The sequence below is a fragment of the Toxorhynchites rutilus genome, chromosome 3, assembly GCF_029784135.1.
Source record: "Toxorhynchites rutilus septentrionalis strain SRP chromosome 3, ASM2978413v1, whole genome shotgun sequence".
In the NCBI taxonomy this organism is placed as follows: Eukaryota; Metazoa; Arthropoda; class Insecta; order Diptera; family Culicidae; genus Toxorhynchites; species Toxorhynchites rutilus.
In genome coordinates this window covers 224048609-224070330 of record NC_073746.1, presented here as the reverse complement: position 1 = coordinate 224070330, position 21722 = coordinate 224048609, and the positions used below count along the sequence as shown (strand labels likewise).

The 21722-nt window shown below is 38.8% G+C and overlaps 1 protein-coding gene across 1 annotated transcript in view; it reads left to right on the top strand.

Annotated features, from left to right (window-relative positions):
- The window catches only part of LOC129776841 (heparan-sulfate 6-O-sulfotransferase 2), a 63433-nt gene that overhangs the window by 10387 nt on the left and 31324 nt on the right, over positions 1-21722 (top strand). The window contains exons 2-3 of the mRNA XM_055782729.1: positions 9367-9612; positions 20333-20666. Coding sequence (XP_055638704.1) covers positions 9367-9612; positions 20333-20666 — 580 coding nt within the window. The remainder of the gene's footprint in view (positions 1-9366; positions 9613-20332; positions 20667-21722) is intronic.

The following is a 21722-nucleotide window of genomic DNA, read 5'->3' as shown; positions in this document are numbered from 1 at the left end:
AAGGAGGGTATAAGGACATAGGTACAATCACACAAGAAGATCGATAGATTTAAGGAAAACATATATTTGGGTCATGTAATCAAGGTCTAACCGAGCCAACACATCTCTCACCGGCACATTGGGCTGTCTTCCTCGGGCCCGAAGGGAGTTTTCTAAATTCGATCTGGCGACAAGATACACCTCGCACGACCAAACAACATGCTCGATGTCGTGATAACCTTGACCACAGACGCAGAGATTGTTGCTGGCAAGATTGAAACGAAAGAGAAGCGCATCTAACGAACAGTGATTGGACATGAGTCGGGAGAAGGTGCGAATAAAGTCCCGACTCAAGTCCAGACTTTTGAACCACGGTTTGAGGCTAACCTTAGCGATAATCGAGTGAAACCACCGGCCCAATTTATCTTCGTTCCATTTGCGTTGCCAGTTAGCGATGGTATTTTTATGGACTAAAGAAAAAAAATCATTGAAGGCGATTTGACGCTGGTAAATGTCGCCTTCAATCGCACCTACCTTTGCTAATGAGTCAGCCCTCTCATTACCCTGAATTGAGTAATGTGAAGGGACCCACACAAAGGTAATGACATAACAGCGTCTGGATAAAGCACTCAAAATTTCTCGTATTCTCTCAAGGAAGTACGGCGAGTGCTTTTCCGGCCTCACTGAACGGATAGCTTCGACAGAGCTAAGACTATCCGTTACAATGTAATAGTGTTCAACAGGTCGTGAGGCGACGCTGTCCAGCGCCCAGTATATCGCTGCCAATTCAGCAATATACACTGAGCAAGGATTCTGAAGACTGTGGGAGGTGCTAAAAATTTCGTTGAACACTCCAAATCCTGTGGACTCATTCATAGAGGACCCATCAGTAAAGTACATATTATCACAATTGATACCCCCATACTTTGAATCGAAGATCGTTGGAGCGATCCTCGATCGTTGATAATCTGAATATCCATGGATATCCTGTTTCATGGACAGATCAAAATGCACAGAGGAATTGATGTAGTCAGGAAAACAAACACGGTTGGGAATATACGAAGAAGGATCAACCTGCATGGAGATGAATTCATGATATGAACTCATGAATCCGGAGCGAAAATTTAGCTCGATCAGCTGCTCAAAATTCCCGATCACCAATGGGTTCATAACTTTACACCGGATGAGGAACCGAAGAGATAATAAATTGAAGCGATCTTTTAGTGGGAGTACGCCTGCCAAAAACGAGGCTCATGGTATGCGTTGAGGGCATACGTATATGTATGTTTCGCTTTGAAAATCATCATTTAGATCAATTTGACAGATCTGAACAATAACAAATAAACTCTCTTGAAGTATATTCGTTATTTTTACCAACCAAAACATTCTCTAGAAATACATTATATGGCAGAACAACGTTTGCCGGGTCAGCTAGTATATATATATTTTTGGGAATAAAAAAAATACAGTTTTGAGAAAAAAATATTTTAATTTTGAGAAAAATTAATCCTAACTCCTAAGACGGGTTGGCATAAAATTCGTCTTTGGCGGAACAAACCACCGATTAAGGATATCTGCACGCGAATGTTCATTATAGTCTACTTCTTCACGAGACCAACATTCCAGGGCAAAAAGCACAAAGTCTACATGGGAACATATTCACCTAATCCGGCTATACAATCGCAATGTGCAGTTTGCACTGTTCCTGTGTAACTTTTTGAATAATCAATTTGCTTCCATTGATATGGATCATAGCCATAACAGAAATTTAAAATTTTCTCCGAGTATATGGCTTTGACGCTAAAAGTAAATATTTCTATTTAAAGACACATATGTTCGCATTATATTAAAATAGAGTAGTGCGTAATTGCTGTTACTATTTCGCTAAAATAATTATTTAAACAAAGCTCAGTCTTGTCGATCTATATAAATCCTATGCAGTGATTTTTTTTGCCTGCCCAATAGATCACTGCAAACTAGCGTTGGCAGAAAACATTTCATCTTTGGCAGAAATGATGCCATTTCGTGTGCTGGAGAGTCAAATGCGCAAATAATGGAACAAAATATTTGATCATAAAAACAATAACATCACAACAGATATGTTGCGATCGCATACTACTGTGTAGTGGCTGAGGTGGAAACAAGATAGAAAATTGCGCAAGTATAATATACATTGTTGTTCACCATTGACTTGTAGCATGTATCAAGTCAGATAGATGAAATGTCGCCTTAACCCTTTCGCTACGAGCTTCGCCTATAGACGACATCAGGGCGATACTGCACATCAATCACACCGGCGCGATATGCACACTTTTCGGCGCAGTGCTCCGTTCAGCGGTTTCACTCTGACGGAGCACTCTGCCGTAACGAAAGGGTCAAAGCCCGAATTGCATGCAAACATGTTGTTTGTTGCTCTTCCCCCACAGCGCAAGCAGCGAATAAAATCTAAAAAACATACCTTCCTTAATTGTCATATTGTTCACTTGTTTTATTATCTTCTTTGTTCGTGTTTTAATCTAAAAAATTGCTGAATGAATTTCCTATCTAATAGTATATAATAAAGGGTGTGTCACATCAAATTGCATCACGGAAAAAACGCTGTAGAAATTTAATTTTTAGGAATTATATCTTCAGCTTTCGCTTATAATCAGATAAGAGTATATAGATCACGTTGGCCATGCTTCACTGTCAATTTTTCGTAAATTTGGAAAAATGTCGTCGAACGAAAAAGAGCGTCGTGAATTTATCTTGTACAATCATTTCGAGAATCCGGAGTTGTCACATCGGGACATCGGTAAGATGCTGGGAATCGTCCAATCCACGGTCAGCAGAGTACTAAAACGATACTTCGAGAACCTAACCATCGACCGGAAGGTGAAGAACGGCAAAAATGGATGCTCCGTCAGTGAAAAAGATCACAAGCGCGTAGTTAAGCAGTTTAGACGTGATCCGAGAAGTTCGGTCCGGGATGTCGCCAATAAGCTGAATTTGTCAAGTTCATTCGTCCAGCGGACCAAGCAGCGGGAGGGCCTGCGTACATACAAGGTTCAGAAGGCTCATAACCGCGACGAAAGGCAAAACATGGTGGGGAAGACGCGAGCCCGGAAGCTGTACACCGAAATGCTGACGAAGCCGCATTGCCTGGTAATGGACGACGAAACCTACGTCAAAGCGGACTTTCGTCAGCTGCCGGGCCTGTTGATCTTCTCCGCAGAGGACAAATTCAGCGTTCCGGAGGAGATTCGCAAGCAGAAACTATCCAAGTTTGCCAAAAAGTACATGGTGTGGCAAGCGATCTGCTCTTGCGGAAAGCGCCCCCTTCGTGATGACCGGCACGGTAAACGGGCAGGTTTACCTTAAGGAGTGCCTACAGAAGCGCTTACTACCACTATTGAAGCAGCACGAGGGCCCGACCATCTTCTGGCCGGATCTCGCTTCGTGCCACTATTCAAAGGACGTGTTGGAGTGGTACGAAGCCAACGGGGTCACCTTCGTGCCAAAGGAAATGAACCCGCCCAACGCGCCGGAGCTTCGCCCAATAGAGAAATATTGGGCGATTATGAAGCAGGCCCTCCGGAAGAACCCAAAAGTTGTCAAATCGGAGGCGGACTTCAAGAGAAAATGGATTTCTGTACAAAAAAAACTACAACCTGACGTTGTACAGAACCTTATGGACGAGGTAAAGAGGAAGGTGCGAGCATACGGGCTTGGGCTCGAAGTATGAATAAAAAGAAAATGCCAAAAGTTGTTTAATAGTTTTTATTTTACTGTCTAAAATTTTCAAAAGGATCGGTCTACTGGGCGAATTTCTACAGCGTTTTTTCCGTGATGCAATTTGATGTGACACACCCTTTATAACATGTCTAAATAAAAATGGAACGCCAAATGTGTTGCTAAGCGCGAAACCCGATAAAATAATCGTTCGATTGGATCCGCCTTTATTTTGTTGTATTCATTTCTGCCTGTAGATCGAGATCACAGTGAAATTTTTTTTTGCAATTTTTGAAAATCTTGAAGGGAATGTTCGAAAAAAATTATTCTTTTATGTTGATTTATCGTTTGCGGAATTAACTTTCGTTTTTCGTTAAAGTGAAGTGGAAATGGCAATATATTCTCAGGTGAAATAACGCGCTTTACGACTTTTGGTAGAAGTACAAGGAAATTTTAAGGAAATTCAATTAACACGTTCAGCCTCGAATAGTTCTGGCTACACTTTCCATTCAGCCCACATCAAGAGTGTTTGGACAATGAAAGTGTCGGTCTTTGCTCTCAAAAATATTTATTGAATAAAAAGGAAAGTGATAGCAAAACATCCGAAACGAAGCTTTTTTTAAAGATTTCCTCATTTTGTAATTGTCAGTCTAAGTGATCATCGTTTTTCTAACGAAAAGCTCAACGTCAGTCCCTAGGGGCCGACACAGGGTTCAACGTGTTGATGAATAGTTCGCTTAGTATGAAAACGTAAAGTTTCGAAAGTATTCATATCAAAAAATCAATTTTGTGCGGGACGAAGTTCGCCGTGTCAGCTAGTTTTGCAATTAAGATTTTGCGTAATATGCGTTTGAAATTCCTTAATTTTTTGTTACATTTTTCGTACTGACCTTAAGACGTAGTCCTACGTCAAAAATGTTCAACATTACATTAAATTTTAGAGTAAGAATAAAGTCTTGAAGACTTTTTAACAATATATTTGGAATATTACTTTTTTTCTTTATAGTTCGATAATTATCCAACACTTTACCCTAGATCATATTTTATCGGGCATCTTGATTTCGAGTTACGATTTGTTTTAAAAATATGAATGTGGGTACGCTCTTATAGAAAATCAGTCGTATCCTTCGAGAGCATCTTATATTACGATTATAGCCAAACTAGTATCCGAATGAGTAGATGTAGATTCCGGGAAGTGAGTTTACATTAAGTTCAAAAGTAAGTCTAATACTTTTGAGGAAGCTTTTGTAAAGGATCCGCTCGAGTGGTCAAGAGCTTTTGCGAGAGTCTGATTGAGTCTTGCAACGATTGGGGTACTTTCAATGCATTCGCAGTTATATACCCAGGATTTTCGTTTAGATCGGTTTCTCTGCTAGATTTGGTTCTCATGTATTGAGACCAGTCCGACTTAATTTTAGCTTTATTGAACAGTTTGCTGTTTTGTGATTATACAAAAAATCAAGCCGGATGAGTCTACAGTGATGTTCGTAATTGGGAAGTTTGCTGGGACCATTCCAAGATAGATGACGTAGAGAAAATTTCCGCCGTACTGGTTATGGACTCAACTCAGTCGTTCTAGGTCTATAACGACTGCTTCGGTTTTCGTCTTCTACAATTCAAAAAGTAATGCTTGGAAGTACTCGTTCAAACTCATATAATTAGGGTAAGGCTAAGCTTACTTTGGATAGGAGTACGCACGAAAATTTGATTGTACGAATAGAAACAAACAATTTTGTTCGATAGAAGCTGACGTATTCGAACGAAGCAAGGGGGAAGCAATGTAACCATACCAATACAACTCAATGTGGTTGTTTACTTTCACTATTGCATACAATTCGTACGACCACTTTTCTGCATCCAGTGTCACCGCCGCCTAATAAAGTGCCGGTTTTGTCTGCCATGCAAATGAAACACAAATTTCTGCATAGCTCGAAAACTAATCAATCAAATCGAGCCAAATTTGGCATGTGGAGGTTTTAGGAGGCACGAAAAGTTTCTATGGTGAATCGATACTCCTCCCACCTCTCTAAGGGGGGCTGCCATTAGAATGAAACACAATTTTTTACATAACTCGAGATCTCGAGACTAATCGAGAAAACGGAACCAAATTTTGCATCTGGAGGTTTTGGTGTGCTCCCGTGGCCGAGTGGTTAGCGTCAAACCTAACATGCCGGGGGTTCGGGTTCGATTCCCGTTCTGGTCGAGGAAATTTTTCTTCAAAGAAATTTCCTCTGACTTGCACTGTGGTCACGCGTATTCTAGAGCTTGCCACTCAGAATGCATTCATGGCGTGTTATTTGGCATAGAAATCTCAACTAAGTACTAATGAAAATGACGCAAGTAATACTACTTTGAGACGGCGGAGTTCCTCTAGGAACGTTAGTGCCATATAAGAAGAAGAAGAATATGGAGGTTTTAGGGGGTAATTAATGTTTCTATGGTGGTTCGACACACTTACCCACTCTCTGAGAGCATGGGGACTGCCATACAAATGAAACACAAACTTCTGCATAACTTGAGAACTAATCAAGCAAATGGAGTCAAATGTGGGATATGAGAGTTTTTGGGTACGAGAAATGTTTCTTTGATGAAATGACACCCTTCCCTCCTCTGGAATGGAGAGGGAGTCCCATAGAATTATTACACATATTTCAACCAAAAATATTCCAACCAAACATGACAATTGAGAATTTTCGGAAAACTCTGAAGGAAAATGGGAAAATTTTAAAAATTCAATTTCCATATGTTCTATCATTACATAGTGACAAGCATTGTTAGTCCATTTGATGTTTTGCTCTAACGAGATTGATCTTTGTTCGAAAGTGGACATGGATTTCAATATGATAGAACGAACTTCTATATCTTCTATCTATATAAATAAAAATGGATCGTCGAATGTGTTGATAAGAGCAAAACTCGCGGAAGGCATTGTCCGATTTAGGGCTGTCTTTATTCTATCATATTTTCTGTATCAAACTTTATTTCATGTAACGGAGAAACATGTTATTTGCAAGTCATTAAAAAATCTTAAACGAGAATTGTGTCTGAAAATAATCTGATATTATAATGACGAGTTTTGGTAGAAGTAAGAGGAATTTTATAGTAATAGTAATATATAGTAAGATTATTTCAAAGGGTTGATCTTCTAAATCAATGAATAGTTCTGCGATTGGCACCATGAACGTGAGCTCAGTATACAAACGTGAATGTTTGAAGGTATTGATAACAAAAATAAATTTTGGGCGGGACGATGTTTTTCGGGTCAGCTAGTTCAATAAAAATGATCGCATGGTAAATGAAGAAATTGACAATTACTTCTCTAGCAACCCAATACAATACGTCAACTATTCTCTTCGACTTATTTTGCCGGCGTAGAAGAGGTGCGATTCCATTGTGGCAATACTAAATAACATGTAGCATGATATTTGATACTCGCAAGCAGAGACGCCAACCTTCCTGATTTTTCAGGGTTTCCCAGACTTTTCAGCACGCTCTCTGATATCCTGACGAACACTCAATTTATCTTGATTTTTCTGAAATGATCCTGATTTTTCCTGATTTTTGTACTCTTTACATTATTCGTTATAAATATACTGGTTTCTATGAGAAAGTTTTCTGTCATAATAGTTTTCCGGTTCGCACTTGTATCTAACATAAAATTAAATTCTCTAGATGCAAAGCTGTACTTAACTTTTTTATCTCTACCCTCAATTGTTTTGTGGCTTTTCAAAACAGTGCTAACAAAATTCATGAAACCGGATTGTCTGTCGAATTTATGAAATTACAACGAGATTAAATTTGAGGAGCAACATTGCTTTATCGAGGATAATGCGTATGTAGACGTATCTCCAGAGTTATGAATGTAGGAATACGTTTCAGAGTGTAAAATTACTCAAGAGAGAATTTTTGAATCCACAGTCATGTAATTGTAGAACATATGGGAATGTCATTTTTCGAATTTTCCCTTTTTTCAGAGTTTTTCGAAAATTTTCAATTGTCATGTTTGGAGGGGTGTCATACCACCATAGAAACATTTCTCATACCCAAAAACCCTCACATCCCAAATTGTGCTTGATTAGTTCTCGAGTTATGCAGAAGTTTGTGTTTCGTTTGTATGGCAGCCCCCTTAGATATGGGGGATGAGTATATTCACCATAGAAACGTTTCGTGTCCTGTAAAACCTTCACATGCCAAATTTGGCTCCATTCGCTTGATTAGTTTTCGAGTTATGAGGAAATTTGTATTTCATTTGTATGACAGCCCACCCTTAGAGAGCGGGTGGAGTGTCTCACCACCGTAAAAACATTTATTGCACCCTTAAACCTCCACATGCCAAATTTGGTTTCATTAATGGATAGCTGTTAATTCTCGAGTAATGCAGAAATTTGAGTTTCATTTGTATGGCAGCCCCCTCTTAGAGAAGGGGGCGGAGAGTCTAACCACCATAGAAACATTTATTTTTTTAATAATGTTTTTGTTTTCCCAAAAATCGACATTAACTTTTCGGACAACCCAATACGAGCTATCCTGATTTTTATTTTCATTCTTCCTGATTTTTTAAAATTATAGTTGGCAACCCTGCTTGCAAGTATTGTCATTGTTGTTGTTTCCATGCGGTGCCAGAGTTATATTGATGTAGTTATGAGATGTGGAATAATGGTGCTGGTACAACAAGTGTACAATCGACTGTAGCTGAGTCTATTTTTTTTCCAGAATATATATTTTTATCAAGGCTCATATGGTGTTAGCCTGACGGGGCCGGAAGTTCAATATTTTGACAGTTTTTCTTATTTTCTATGTTAGTTATATGTAACCGATTACTCGCGGTCGGCTCGAGGTTAGTATTACAAGTGTTCTCGTAATTGGGATGTTGCTGTCTCCAATGCTCTGTACGTGTGCCCGACACGGGATACTTCCTATTGGGATGCAGCTGACCATTAATCAGCAACGCCCCCTAGCCTGTACCCCATATCTAGCGTGGTGCGTCTTCTCGACTCGAGGAATCCAAGATAGAATGGTCACTAGCCGGCGCAATCATCAGCTCGTGTAGAGTTGTCATGAGCGGTACAACCTTTGGCTCTTGTTGCATCATCAGTGGACTGCACAACCGTCGGCCGGTGTATCTGTAAAGAGTGTGTGTATGTATTGCCGCGACTAAGTAAAAGCTGAGTCTATGTTAATTGCGAAAAAGGCCACCGGAATAGCGATCGAGGTAAATTTTCAATGCATTGACATGAAACAAATTGCGACATATGATCAGCGAGTGTATTGTTCTGCGAGGGCAAGAATGAATCATCAATCGATTATCGTCAACTGATTCTACAATAAAAAAAACATTTCAGGGCTATCTGAAATTGCACAGCATTATAAAATAATATCCGAAGTTATTACCAAGCGACTTATATAAAATAACAGCGTTGTTCTACGTCAACAATGCGGTCGTATCTTGGACACAACCTCTTATAATTTTTGCTTTTCCAGTATTCCAAATAATTTATTTTTAAAAATCATGATTGTTTTTTCTTCTGTCAGTCATGTTCTAATTTTAATCAACCGAAAATTAATTATACAGTGGAGCAGCGTTGCGTTTGAAAAACAATGATGACCAAAATTAACTCAAGATTGTATTATTTATAAACGGTTTACTTACATAATTTGTGCTATCATTGTTTGCAGGTGTGTGCTCTTTCACGGAGGGAATCAACTAACAGCCAGGAGTTGATTTCCGGCTTCGAACACGACAATCTTGGCAAACCGGTGCAGCAGAATTTGCTCGCGAATCCTGGACTTAGCTACGAGGAGGTGCTGAACGATGATTTTCAATTTGATATGAACGCACACGACGTGATGGTGTTCCTGCACATTCAGAAAACTGGCGGGACATCCTTCGGGAAGCATCTGGTTCGCGATTTAGATTTGAAGGTAAACTTTGTTTATGATAAAATTCATTTTTTTCATGATTTCAGAACTATTAGAATATATTCTGACTTGTTAACGGTAACATGTTGCACAAGGTAACATAAAACTTTCTGATCGTAGTCATCGGTAATAGGATAGAACAATGTTTGGAATGCAAATCAAACTTCCTTAAGATAGCATACTTGTTTGGATTGAATGAGCAATGATTATTTTTAGCCACCTCGCGCTTAATCGCGTTTGTCGCTACATGAAGTCTTCTCTCGGCGCCAACTATCAATCGGCGCCGATTAACACTGCGAACCACCGCTGAACATAGGAACATAGTTTGTTAACTATTTTTATCGATCCACTTCTATTTTGCATTTGCTGCGTAACGTCAGAAGGTGTTGTAATTTTAACAGCAGAATTACAGCTACGAGATAATATTGAAAAAAAAATTAATTTTTTGATAACTTTTTTGATTAGATATTCTCAAATCAGTTTTTGCATGAAAAACACGATTATCGCGCGAGAAATCATCGGGGCCACATACATCCAGCCTGTTACACTTTCCTTCCTGAAGTTTCCAACGGAATCTGAAAAAAAATTATCGTGACGATTGATTGAAGAAATGCATAAAACATTTTTTCCAGCGCGTGTGTGGAATTTATAATTTCTTGTTTTATGTCAATCCACACGTAGAATAGTTCTCCCCCAAAGAATTTTCGCCAATTTGTCTGTTCAGGAATTCACCAATAGATGAAGCTTTCAACGCCAGATAATAAAAATATGCCTAACACTTAGAAGACAAATCTACGGCAAAAAAGAATATCAAATGTTCCATCACTGTGGAAGAAGTGGCAAAAATGCGGTTATTATTAGAACTATGTTGTGAACGGTTTCTTCAAAGTCCGTTATGAGGATTTCAAATTGTTTTATGATGACGTGTTGATGTTAATGACTCAAAATTTTGGTTCATAATGTAGCTTAATTTACACTTGTGGAAATATATCTACTATGATTGTATTTGAAAAAGATGTTCTGTATTAGAATGTAGGTTTGAACCTACCTAAGATTAGAATATTAAAATAAATCACGACGAATTGTTGGAAAACGCAATAATGTATTGCATAATGATCAAATACACATGGCTCGAAAAACGAAGCACTTTATAGACCGCTATCTCTGGAATATGTAAATAAATAATATTATGGGAACGTCATCCAGCAAACTTTGTTCCCGTGTTTTAATCCAGGACAATAAACTTTGCCGGCTGTTTGGCTTCGCTAAATATTATGAAAGCATGCGTAGTGCAGATCATAGTTCAAGGAGTGATAAAGATTGATTGCAATGTGGCGACGACGACGACGACAATTGCCTCAGCGACGAATGAATGCATGCATCCATGCAGCTCGTGCATACATTAGTGCACAGAAGAGTTCACTTTTTTCAGTTTTCTTACTGAATGGGTTTCGCCATTGCAAGATGTACTGCTGTGTGCCATACGCTACCGATGTGTACAGGAGGAGTGAGTGATCATGGACAAATATGAATGTGCATCAAATTTAAATATGTTGGGCATTGAGACGTGATTCGTTTGCAAATTGCTCTTTCCCGTACCGAGCATTGAGAGGTTTCAAAAAATGAATTGCATCGCTTCCCTTTCCTGGCAGTCGTTTGGGATATTGTTATCGCGTGGTGGAATTCTTTAATTAATTCAGGACAGGAAATCGCAAATCATTTTGGCTGTTGATGCTTGGAAACGATTTGAATGATGTTTGATACGAGACTGTTCTGGAAATGAAAAAAAAAATTCAATGACTATCGTTTCCTCGCTATTGTCTTGTATGTATGATTAACTTCTTATTTTCATATTTTTTTGTTTCTCTGTGTTGAACATTTAAAATCTTTAAAATTAAGTATGTATATAATTGACTGGTTGGCGGCGCCAGTGTCAATCATTCTCGTGAAGGCTTTGAATTCTATCTGAATAACACCTAAGAAATGTTTAGATTAGAGAAATCTTGATTTTACACCATTCGAAATATCTCAACGCTAATTTATTTTCTCTTAATTCAGTACGATTATACTAAAGGCTGTCTTTTGGTAAATTGGGCAATTGAACACACAACAAGTTCCGCCAAAAACTCTCCTTGAACTCTTTCGTTTCAAACATTTTGAGAATTATGTAAACAGAAACGAATAAAACAAGAAGTCCGTTATTCATTGAAACAGATTCAATTGACAGGCTTACTCAAAAGAAACTCGAATGATATGTTTTACATGAATTTGTATTTTTATTTACACATATTTTATAAATGCATGAAGATGTCATATACGGGAAAACCTGTTTTTGTTCGGTTGCTTTTTGTGCGATTTGTTTAGGTGCGATATTATTATTTGTGCGTTTAGTTTGTGTGATTCAAGATCCGATGTCATAATAAAATCGCAAAAAAAGAGTCGCACATACGAGGAATCACGCGAAAAGGGACCGCACAAAAACAGGTTTGCCTGTACCTCACTATCAACCAGCTTTCATTTGGTTCCTAGAACGTTCATATATGATCTTTTCATACAGAGATATTTTTGTTTGAATGAAAAATTACCGCTTCGTGTTTGATGATGAATAACTCAATAAATAATGATCTCACCGCAAACCGAAAGGTAGTTTTGAAAACACCAATAAATTCTTTATCAGGCTAATATGTCAGTTTGGGGAAAAACCATGATTTGCTTTTTTTCATCAGTTTTAAAAAAGTGGCAAAACATGTTTTATATTGTTTTAGAAACCCTTGTGTAATTTTGCAAATATTGCGGTAATTTCTGATGTAAGCAGGCCCTACAAATACCCTACAAATGAACGATAAAGCTGATTGATAGCGTTAATTGGATTTTGTATTAAGTTGGTTAGTATAAAATTGTTTTAGTCTACAAAAAAAAAATGAAAAAACAGAATGAAATGGACGTTTTATTTCTTCCCGATATATTTATCTACTACATCTAAACTAAGGTGGCAATGGATGTATGGAAAAAAATCATTATCGAATTTCAAAAACCGACCATGTACATTTTGTTTATTGGTCCAAAAAATGACCTTTGCAAAGTTTCAGCTCAATCGGACATGATTTAGGGGTGCTTCAAAGCGCAAAGCGCGTGAAAGGCTAAGTCCCAAAAGGTCAATTTCGGCCAAAATTTTTTTTTCGAGATAACATCATCAAAAAAATCTATTTTCCAAATTTCCTCTACTCCTTGGAAGATTTTCGACGATCAAAAAATCCAAACTTTGAGCGTTTTGAGGCACTCCTAAATCATGAAACCCGCGATTGAGCTGAAACTTTGTAAAGCCAATAAACGACCAATAACCGATTTTGGGCCAATAAACGAAATGTACATGGTCGGTTTTTGAAATTTGACATGATCAATTTCGCTGCCATCCTAATCTACACGCACCCATATAAAATGTGTTCGTAAAATATTCCGAAACATGAAAGTTGTAGCTTTAAAATGAGGTTCATGCGTTGATTTTTCACGAAGTTACATCATTTCAAAAATCACAAAAATTCAGTCACTAACCGTTCATCTAAGTGAATCAGTTCTTTTGAACCGTTCTCTCGCTCTTCCGTTCAGCGATATTAAGAACAACATAGACAGCTATTCATTGATATCGTTGGATTGGATAGTGTACGTATGGGCTTTATATTTTTGATGTTTATAGGGGAAAGATAAGGTGCTTCTTCTTTAGAAGTTGCAAACTGTATGTGAAAATATGTTTATTTTCCGACAAAAGTATATGTAATAATTGGATGCGCACAAAATATGTGCAATTTTTCATATTTTCTGTTTGAATAACACATATGTTTTATGTAAGATCATATTTTAAAATGTTCATCCAGAGAAAAAAAATCAACAGCGATTTTCACTAACAATCAATTATACAAAACAATAACTATAACACGTACACGCAATAGGATTGGAAGCAACGATTTTTTTTCTCAAATTGCCCTCACTATAAGATTTTATGTTTACCTAATCCATGAATCGCCCCAGCTTCCCCCAGATTTTTTTTCAGATAATCAGGAAGTAGGGATTGTTAACCGGTTTTATCGTTACCAGTTTTACCGGTAATACCGGGTCATTTTCCATTACCGAATTACCGATAATTTTACAATCAATAACCGGTAATTTCGGTAATTTTTAGTTCTACACCATAAATAATGTTTGCCTTTATGTCGCTTTGAAATATTGCTCTAGAATCAAATAAGATCTAAAAGACCTCCGAACTTCAGTTCAAAAAGCGCTGCTAGATCTGAAAACCTAGAGGCGAATGAACTGAAAAGTTTAAACCCTCTTAAAGCCAAAAAAAGAAGAAGAAGATCTGAAAATGAAACAAAACGTGAAAACGTTCTTGTAAATTATACATCTTGACACTAAAAACCATCCGATCAGACTGAACGAGTAATTTTTATAAGGAGCTATTCGATCTTTTTGCGTTAACGTAGAATCTGAAAGACCCTGTACATGACAATGGTATTCGATACTCTTCTACCCAGCATAATTGGACTCTTTCCTCTTCTGGAAACTTTGTTAATGAGATCCGATCTACGACAAAATTAACATTCTCTGTGTCCTTAAGTATTACTTTAACCAGCAAAAAGTACGTTTTTTATCGGTAATTTACCGGTTTTACCGGTAATGAAATTTTGATTACCAAATAGCCGGTTATTGAAATTTTGACACGGTAATGCAATCCCTATCAGGAAGTATATGAATGTTACGCGGAATTTAAAGAATACATGAAATGCATGAATTGCTCTGCCATTAAAACTACAAAAATTTAATTTTTAACCCAAAATTGAGTATGCATTAACGAAATAAACCCTGCGTTACATGCATTTTGCTCATAAATGACAATATCGTTATTTTTCTTACAAGCGTTCTTCTTATATAGGGTTAGGGGAAAAGAAATGTCGTATTTCTGATCGAAATTTGACGCTTTATTTAAACATACTTAAAATTATCCAATTTAAGTCAAATATGCGCTCTTGACGTAGGACTACGTCTAACCGGAAGATATAGGGGGTGAAATGTAAATCTAGGCACTGAACAAGTAGGAAAAAATGCAAGATTTGGAACGCTTATAACTCGAGCATTTCTCAATAGATCGCAAAAGTTTTTGCATCAATTGATAGAAAATATATCTACGCATCTATCATAACGAATAACATTTCATTTTTCTTGAGATAAATAATTGAATAATTGTAAAATATCAAGCATTGTCCAAATGCACTATGTGCCCATTTTTTATTGGTCCATTTTGTGCTCCTCAAATCGTACCGACCAAAACGGGCAACCAGAGCAGCAGCGAAATAGAATGAAACACGATTGGAAAGGAAAAAGAAAAAAAAAATGAACGAAACATTGGTCGCAGTCTCACACATGCGTAATACTCGAGCCAGCCAGTCAGCTTAAAATCCTCGCTCCGCTGCCGTAACGATCATTCTCATTCAAACCGTACACCACATCGGTTCGCATCACAACACATCAAAAACCCAACCCAAGCAGTCATGTCTGGACCTGGCAAAGGAGGAAAAGTGAAGGGAAAGGCAAAATCCCGCTCGAACCGTGTTGGTGTGGAGTTCCCCGCAAGGGTAGCTAGGCCGAGCGCGTTAGTACCAGTGCACCAGTCCACCTAGCCGACGTTATATAGTTTCGGCCGCCGAAGTGATCGAGTTGGCTGGCAAAGCTGCTCGCAACGATAAGAAAACCCGCATTCAGAACAGAACACATTCGGTTCGGTGGACATCAAGACAATGACAGGCAGTTGCAGCGAGTGGCAAACGCAATCGCAAAACGGCAGCTGGTAGCAGAAGAAAAAAGTTTGTTCTTTATACAAACTGCTTTGGTGGTAAATCCAGAACAAGGCGGCATCGAGGGCGTTCGGAACGGTTTTTTTCAAAACCACGAGTACTAAGTTTTCTAAATTGGAACCATTCCATAAAACAAGGCGCTTTTCAGGGCCATTAAACCTTCCAGAAAAGAGTTTAGGATGTTTTCTAAAACAATATCCAAAATAATCATAAAACACAAATTGATTTTTTTCATTATTTGTTTGCCAGGATATGATGAGTATGTGAATTTGGCAGTTGTTCTGAGCTTATTGATAGTTGGGGACTTTCCTGATTATTCAATTTTCACCAATTCTTAAATTGCTTCTAGATTGAAAGTACAGTAATTTACAATTAGTTCGACATTTAGCTAATTGGACCAGTAATGCGACATATTTAGTTGGACATTTTTGTAAACATAGAGATCGAAATTATGACCCCACATTGAAAGTCGACACTGTACCACTGTCATCGGAAATGTTCAATTACAGGTTAAAATCGCCTCCAATGCGACACTGAGCGGTGCTTCGGCACGTCGCATTGAATGTAATTTACTGTACAACATGTCACAAAGCTGGATGGGAAGAAATTTTCCAACTGTGAAAGCTGTGGCGGGTGGCAACAAATCGCTAAACGGGAAGGTTTAGCCGAACAAGATGGGGATATCGAGTGATAACAAAACAATAAACTCTTTAGATTGAAGATAATTTTGTGATCCTGAAAAGGACCCTTTTTAGCCTGCATGTGAATCCAACGAGCGAACAAATCGTAATGAATGTATTCTTTTGCCATCGCTGCCTTTTAACGATCATTCGTTCGTCTCGTTGGACTCGCCCCTTTGGCTGAGTCTGCCGATTTGTCTCTATCCTGTGAGTGTGTACCGCTAGAGTACAAAACGCGCGGACCCCAAAAAAATATCTCATTTTCTTTCAAACCGTAAACCAGTGTGGTTGTACGGCATCGTTTAACATCGCATCGCATCACATCATAAAAAGAAAACAAGCAGCAACGTGTACGTGTGGACGTAACAAAGGAGGACAAGTTAAGGGAAAGGCAAAATCTCACTCGAACCGTGCAGGTCTCCAGTTCCCTGTTGGTCGCATTCACTGATTGCTCCGCAAGGGTAACTAGGCCGAACGGATTGATGCCGGAGCACCAGTATACCTAACAGCGATTAGAGAGGTTTGGCCATCGGAGTGCTCGAGTTGGCTTGCAAAGCTGCTCACGACAATCAGAAAACCCGCATCAGGAACAGAGCAGCTTCGGTTCGGCGCTCATCAAGGCAACTACTAGTTTCAGCGAGTGGCAAACGCAATCGCAAAACGGCAGCAGGTAGAAGAAGGAAAAAGTTTGTCTATATATTGTTCATATATTGTTTGCCAGGATATGATGAGTATGAGAATTTGGCAGTTGTTCTGAGCTTATTGATGGTTGGGGACTTTCCCGATTATTCAATTTTCACCAATTCTTAAATTGCTTCTAGATTGAAAGTATAGTAATTTATATTTAGCTCGACATTTAGCTAATTGGACGGACCTGTAATACGACATATTTAGTTGAACATTTTTGTAAACATAGAGTTCGGGGTCCAAATTATGACCCCACATTGAAAGTCGACACTGTACCACTGTCATCGGAAATGTTCAATTACAGGTTAAAATCGGCTCCAATGCGACACTGAGTGGTGCTTCGGCACGTCGCATTGAATGTAACTTACTGTACAACATGTCACAAGCTGGATGGGAAGAAATTTTCCAGCTGTGAAAGCTGTGGCGAGTGGCAAACGCAATAGCTAAACAGGAAGGTTTAACCGAACAAGATGAGGATATCGAGTGATAACAAAAACACAACACCAAAGGTTCTTTTCAGAACCACCAACATGTTCATAAAGAGTAAAGAGTAAACTAATTCATTTTTCAGGTGGATAGGTAGGTATTCACGTAGGAAAATAAAATAAAACAATATATTTAAAATAAATATTTAACAAAAGCTGTCCCCTTTGTATAGTCCTACGTCACTCCGGTTATGTCCCCGACATTACCCACCCGTCTTTTTTTATTCGCAAACTTGTTGCCATTTAGAAGGCAACTTCATGACCCCCTCCTTATTTGCAAAAAACTCAGATAACTAGTTTTCGCAAGCTTCTTTTAAGGCCAACCTAGTATCACCAAGAGCGTTTTGCATGAACCGGAAGAGATGATAATCACTTGGAGCCAGGTCTGGACTATACGGTGGGTGCAATAGGACATCCAAACCGAGCTCCCGTAGCTTCTGGCGGGTCATCAAAGATGTGCGAGGCCGAGCGTTGTCCTGGTGGAAAACAACACCATTCCTATTGATCATTTCTGGCCGCTTCTGGACAATCGCCTGCTTCAAACGGTCAAGCTGCTCACAGTAGAGAACCGAGTTGAGGGTCTGGCCATAGTTGAGCAGCTCAGAGATTATTGGATTATTGGATTGGAATTATTGGATTATTCTAATCCCACCAAACACACAGCAAAACCTTCCTGGTCGTCAATCCGGGCTTGACGATGGTTTTGGGCCGGCTCACCACGACTTTTTTCGCTTTAGGTTGTCGTACTTGATTCACTTTTCATCACCAGTCACCATCTTCTTCAAAAATGGGTCGAGTTCGTTCGGTTTCAGCAGTGCATCGCAGGCGTTGATTGGGTCTAAAAAATTTTTTTTGCGTCAACTCGTGTGGCACCCATACATCCAGCTTTTATTGGAATCCAATCTTCTGCAAATGGTTCCAAACGGTTTTATGGTCTATACCCTGTTCCTGGCCAATTGAGCGCTCACATGCCGGTCTACTTGGATGATTTCAAGGATTTTATCGGTTTCCACGACGATTGGCCTACCAGTACGGGGTGCATCTTCGACAGCCACTACACCAGAACGAAATCAATCAAACCAACGCTGTGCTGTGCGAATCGTTACAGTATCGGGTCCTTAAACTACATGAATATTTTCGGCCGCCTTCGTTGCAGTTTAACCTCGCAGGTAGTAAAAACGTAAAATATGGCGAATTTCTTGCTTGGTGGACAACATTTTGGACGCGCTATAACTTGAGACTGAAAAGGACAATCACAACACTGTCAACACGACACTTGTAGCACAGATTGTCGTCTTTAAATAAGCGTATAGTATGACCCGATGCGATAAGTACAACACAAGATATGTTTATGTGCGTGCGTTCTGAACCAGTTCGCTCTCAAACAGTTCACTCGCAAATCGTTTTGTCGGAATCAGTTCGTGGGGAGAACTACCGTTCTTTGAAAAAGAACGACCGTTCGTTCACTCTTTTCGGCGAACTAGTTCTTTTGTGCCGCTCGTGAATGGTTTGCCCATCTCTAGTATTAATCGATTACCCATTGCTTCGTACACCAGGCCAACTTCAGAGAACACTATGTTCACAACGAACATAGTGTTCGTTGTGAACACTATGGCAAGGAACTGAAAGATAAACTCTAGTAAACCTTCCCAATTGAGGGTACAGGTCTGACTCGATTATATATAATTGCAATTTCACTTTCAACATTAATTTTCGAATTCAATACATAATCAAATCACGAAAAAGCCATTTTTCTATTAATGTTAGACATTCAAACATTAACGAAAAAATTGTTTTCTTGAGATTCGCTTATGTATAGGATTTGAAAATAGTTGTTGAAAAATTTATATATATATAAATGGATTTCCGTCTGTCTGTCTGTATTTTTGTCTTTCTAATTCCTATGAACTCGGAAATTACTGAACCGATCTACAAGAAAATTTGAATGAGAGGGTTTTTAGAGCCGGGAAAGGTTTATATGATAGTTCGAGACCCTTCCCTCTCTCTAAGGTAGAGATGGGCGAACGCTCACGAGCCGCCCATTTGAGCGGGTTCGTCAGAACGAGCGTACGATCCACGGTCCTTTACAAATGAACCGCGGTTCAAAAAAGAGCCGCTTTTCAAAAGAGTCTCGGCTCAAAAAAAAAACCGCGATTCAAAAAAGAGCCGCTTTTTGAAAGAGTCTCGGCTCAAAAAGAGCCGCTTTTTGAAAGAGTCTCGTCGGCTCAAAAAGGGCCGCTTTTTGAAAGAATCTTGGCTTAAAAAGGGCCGCTTTTTGAAAGTCTGAGTCTTGATTCTCTCAAATGGGCCGGCTCGCTTCAATGAACGAGCGCTCTGAGCTGCTCACTGAAATGAACCGTTTTGCCCACCTTTACTCTAAGGGGAGGGCTGCTATACAGATGAAACACAAAGTTTTGCATAACTCGAGAACTAATCAAGCAAATGGAACCAAATTGGCGAGATTTTAGGGATTGATAAACGTTTCTATGGTAGTTCGACACTCCTTCCCCCTTTCCCCGAATGTGTTGATAAGAGCAAAACTCGAGGAAGGAAGGTCCGATGTAGGGTTGTCTTTATTCTATCATATTTTCTGTATCAAATATATAATTGATGAACCAGTCAAAAGTGTTGAAAGTCACTATAATACAGAAAAAAATGTATCAAATATTTATCCCATGTAACGGAGAAACATGTTATTTGTGAGTGGAAATTTTTGAACGAGAATCGCGTCTGAAAATCTTATATTATAATGACGATTTTTGGTAGAAGTACCAAGAATTTGATAGTAACAGGTAATTTTAAAGGGTCGATTAGAAGATTAATCAATGAACAGTTCTGCAATTGGATCCATGAACGTTCGCTTAGCGAGAAAACCAGAATGTTTGAAGGTATTAATAACAGAAAATTAATTTTGGGTGAAACGTAGTTTGCCGGTTCAGTTAGTAATATATAAATTCAAAGTTTATTATCAAACACGCATATTTTTTTGCATTCAAATCAATTTTCGAAATTTCTTCACCCACAGCGTCCTTGCACATGTCAGCGCAAGAAGAAACGATGCTACTGTTTCCGGCCACATCGCAACGAGAATTGGCTCTTCTCGCGGTACTCCACGGGATGGAAGTGCGGTCTGCACGCCGATTGGACCGAACTGACCGGATGTGTGGATCAGGAGCTGGACAAAAACGAAGGGGAAACCGCGAAACGACGATACTTCTACATCACACTGCTACGCGAGCCCATAGCGAGGTATCTGTCGGAGTTTCGTCACGTTCAACGGGGTGCAACCTGGAAGAACTCGCGACACTGGTGTCTGGGACGAACGGCGACTCCGGAAGAACTGCCACCATGCTACCATGGTAAGTACATTATACTCACAAGATGCAACGTATGTCAAGATTGAAATCATTGTGTTCATATTTTCCCTCCATAACTCATATTTGCCAAGTTCATTTTTTATATGTTTCTTTTTCACCTGGTGATAAGACTTCTTTACTCTGTCATACAGACTAGTGATATAATAATAACTAAAACTAACAGAAGGTTGTAAAGCGATGACTGTCATCTAGTTTCGAAACAATTGATGCTCAGAATTCGCCAACTTCTATATGAACATCACAATATATAAAGTTGAATTCTTCTACATGATACTGCGCTGGGTCACCATTACCAGAAAGTGTGTGAATTTCTGGCTAGAAATCGCGTCAAAGTTCTAAATCATCCGGAGGATACAAATGTTGAAATAAATTTGTTGAAAGTTCATTTTCAACATCAGTCCCAAAATTTTATTGACACACTGTTTATTGTTATAATTTGTTATCTCTGAACAACTAACAACAATTTACCCCTTTTGTGTAGAATTTAATTTTATGGCGAACGAAGTTTTTTTCATTGTTTAGGGTACTATGTATCAATAACTGTAACTGAGACGCTTCTATTTATCTATAGTAATCAAGAAAGAAATCGAAAATCTTTTGCTGGAACGCCAGAGAAACCTTCATTAATGACAAATGATAATTTCCTGCTATTGGTTTCTTTCTTCACGTTCGAACGAGATAATATACACAGGATTTTTCTGTACCCACTGAACAATTTTGCCATCGGTATTATATGCTTGAATGTTCAAACAAATGTGAGATGAATGCATACATTCATAAAATTAAATCTCTATGCGGCTAACGAATGTGTCTATCTATGAGGACGCTTCGTACCAAGGCTTTGCATAAAACAGAGGAACGAGGATATGCTCATGAATACAGATAATCATTGTTGACATGAAAAGATAAGCATCAGGCGAAAGGAAAAGCGGGAAAAAGTGCTATGGAAGTCATGTTTATCATCGTTATTGGGTCTCTTCCCATATTTCCATCTCTATCTCTTTGCGTTTGTCGCAAACAAAATTATTCGAAAACCAG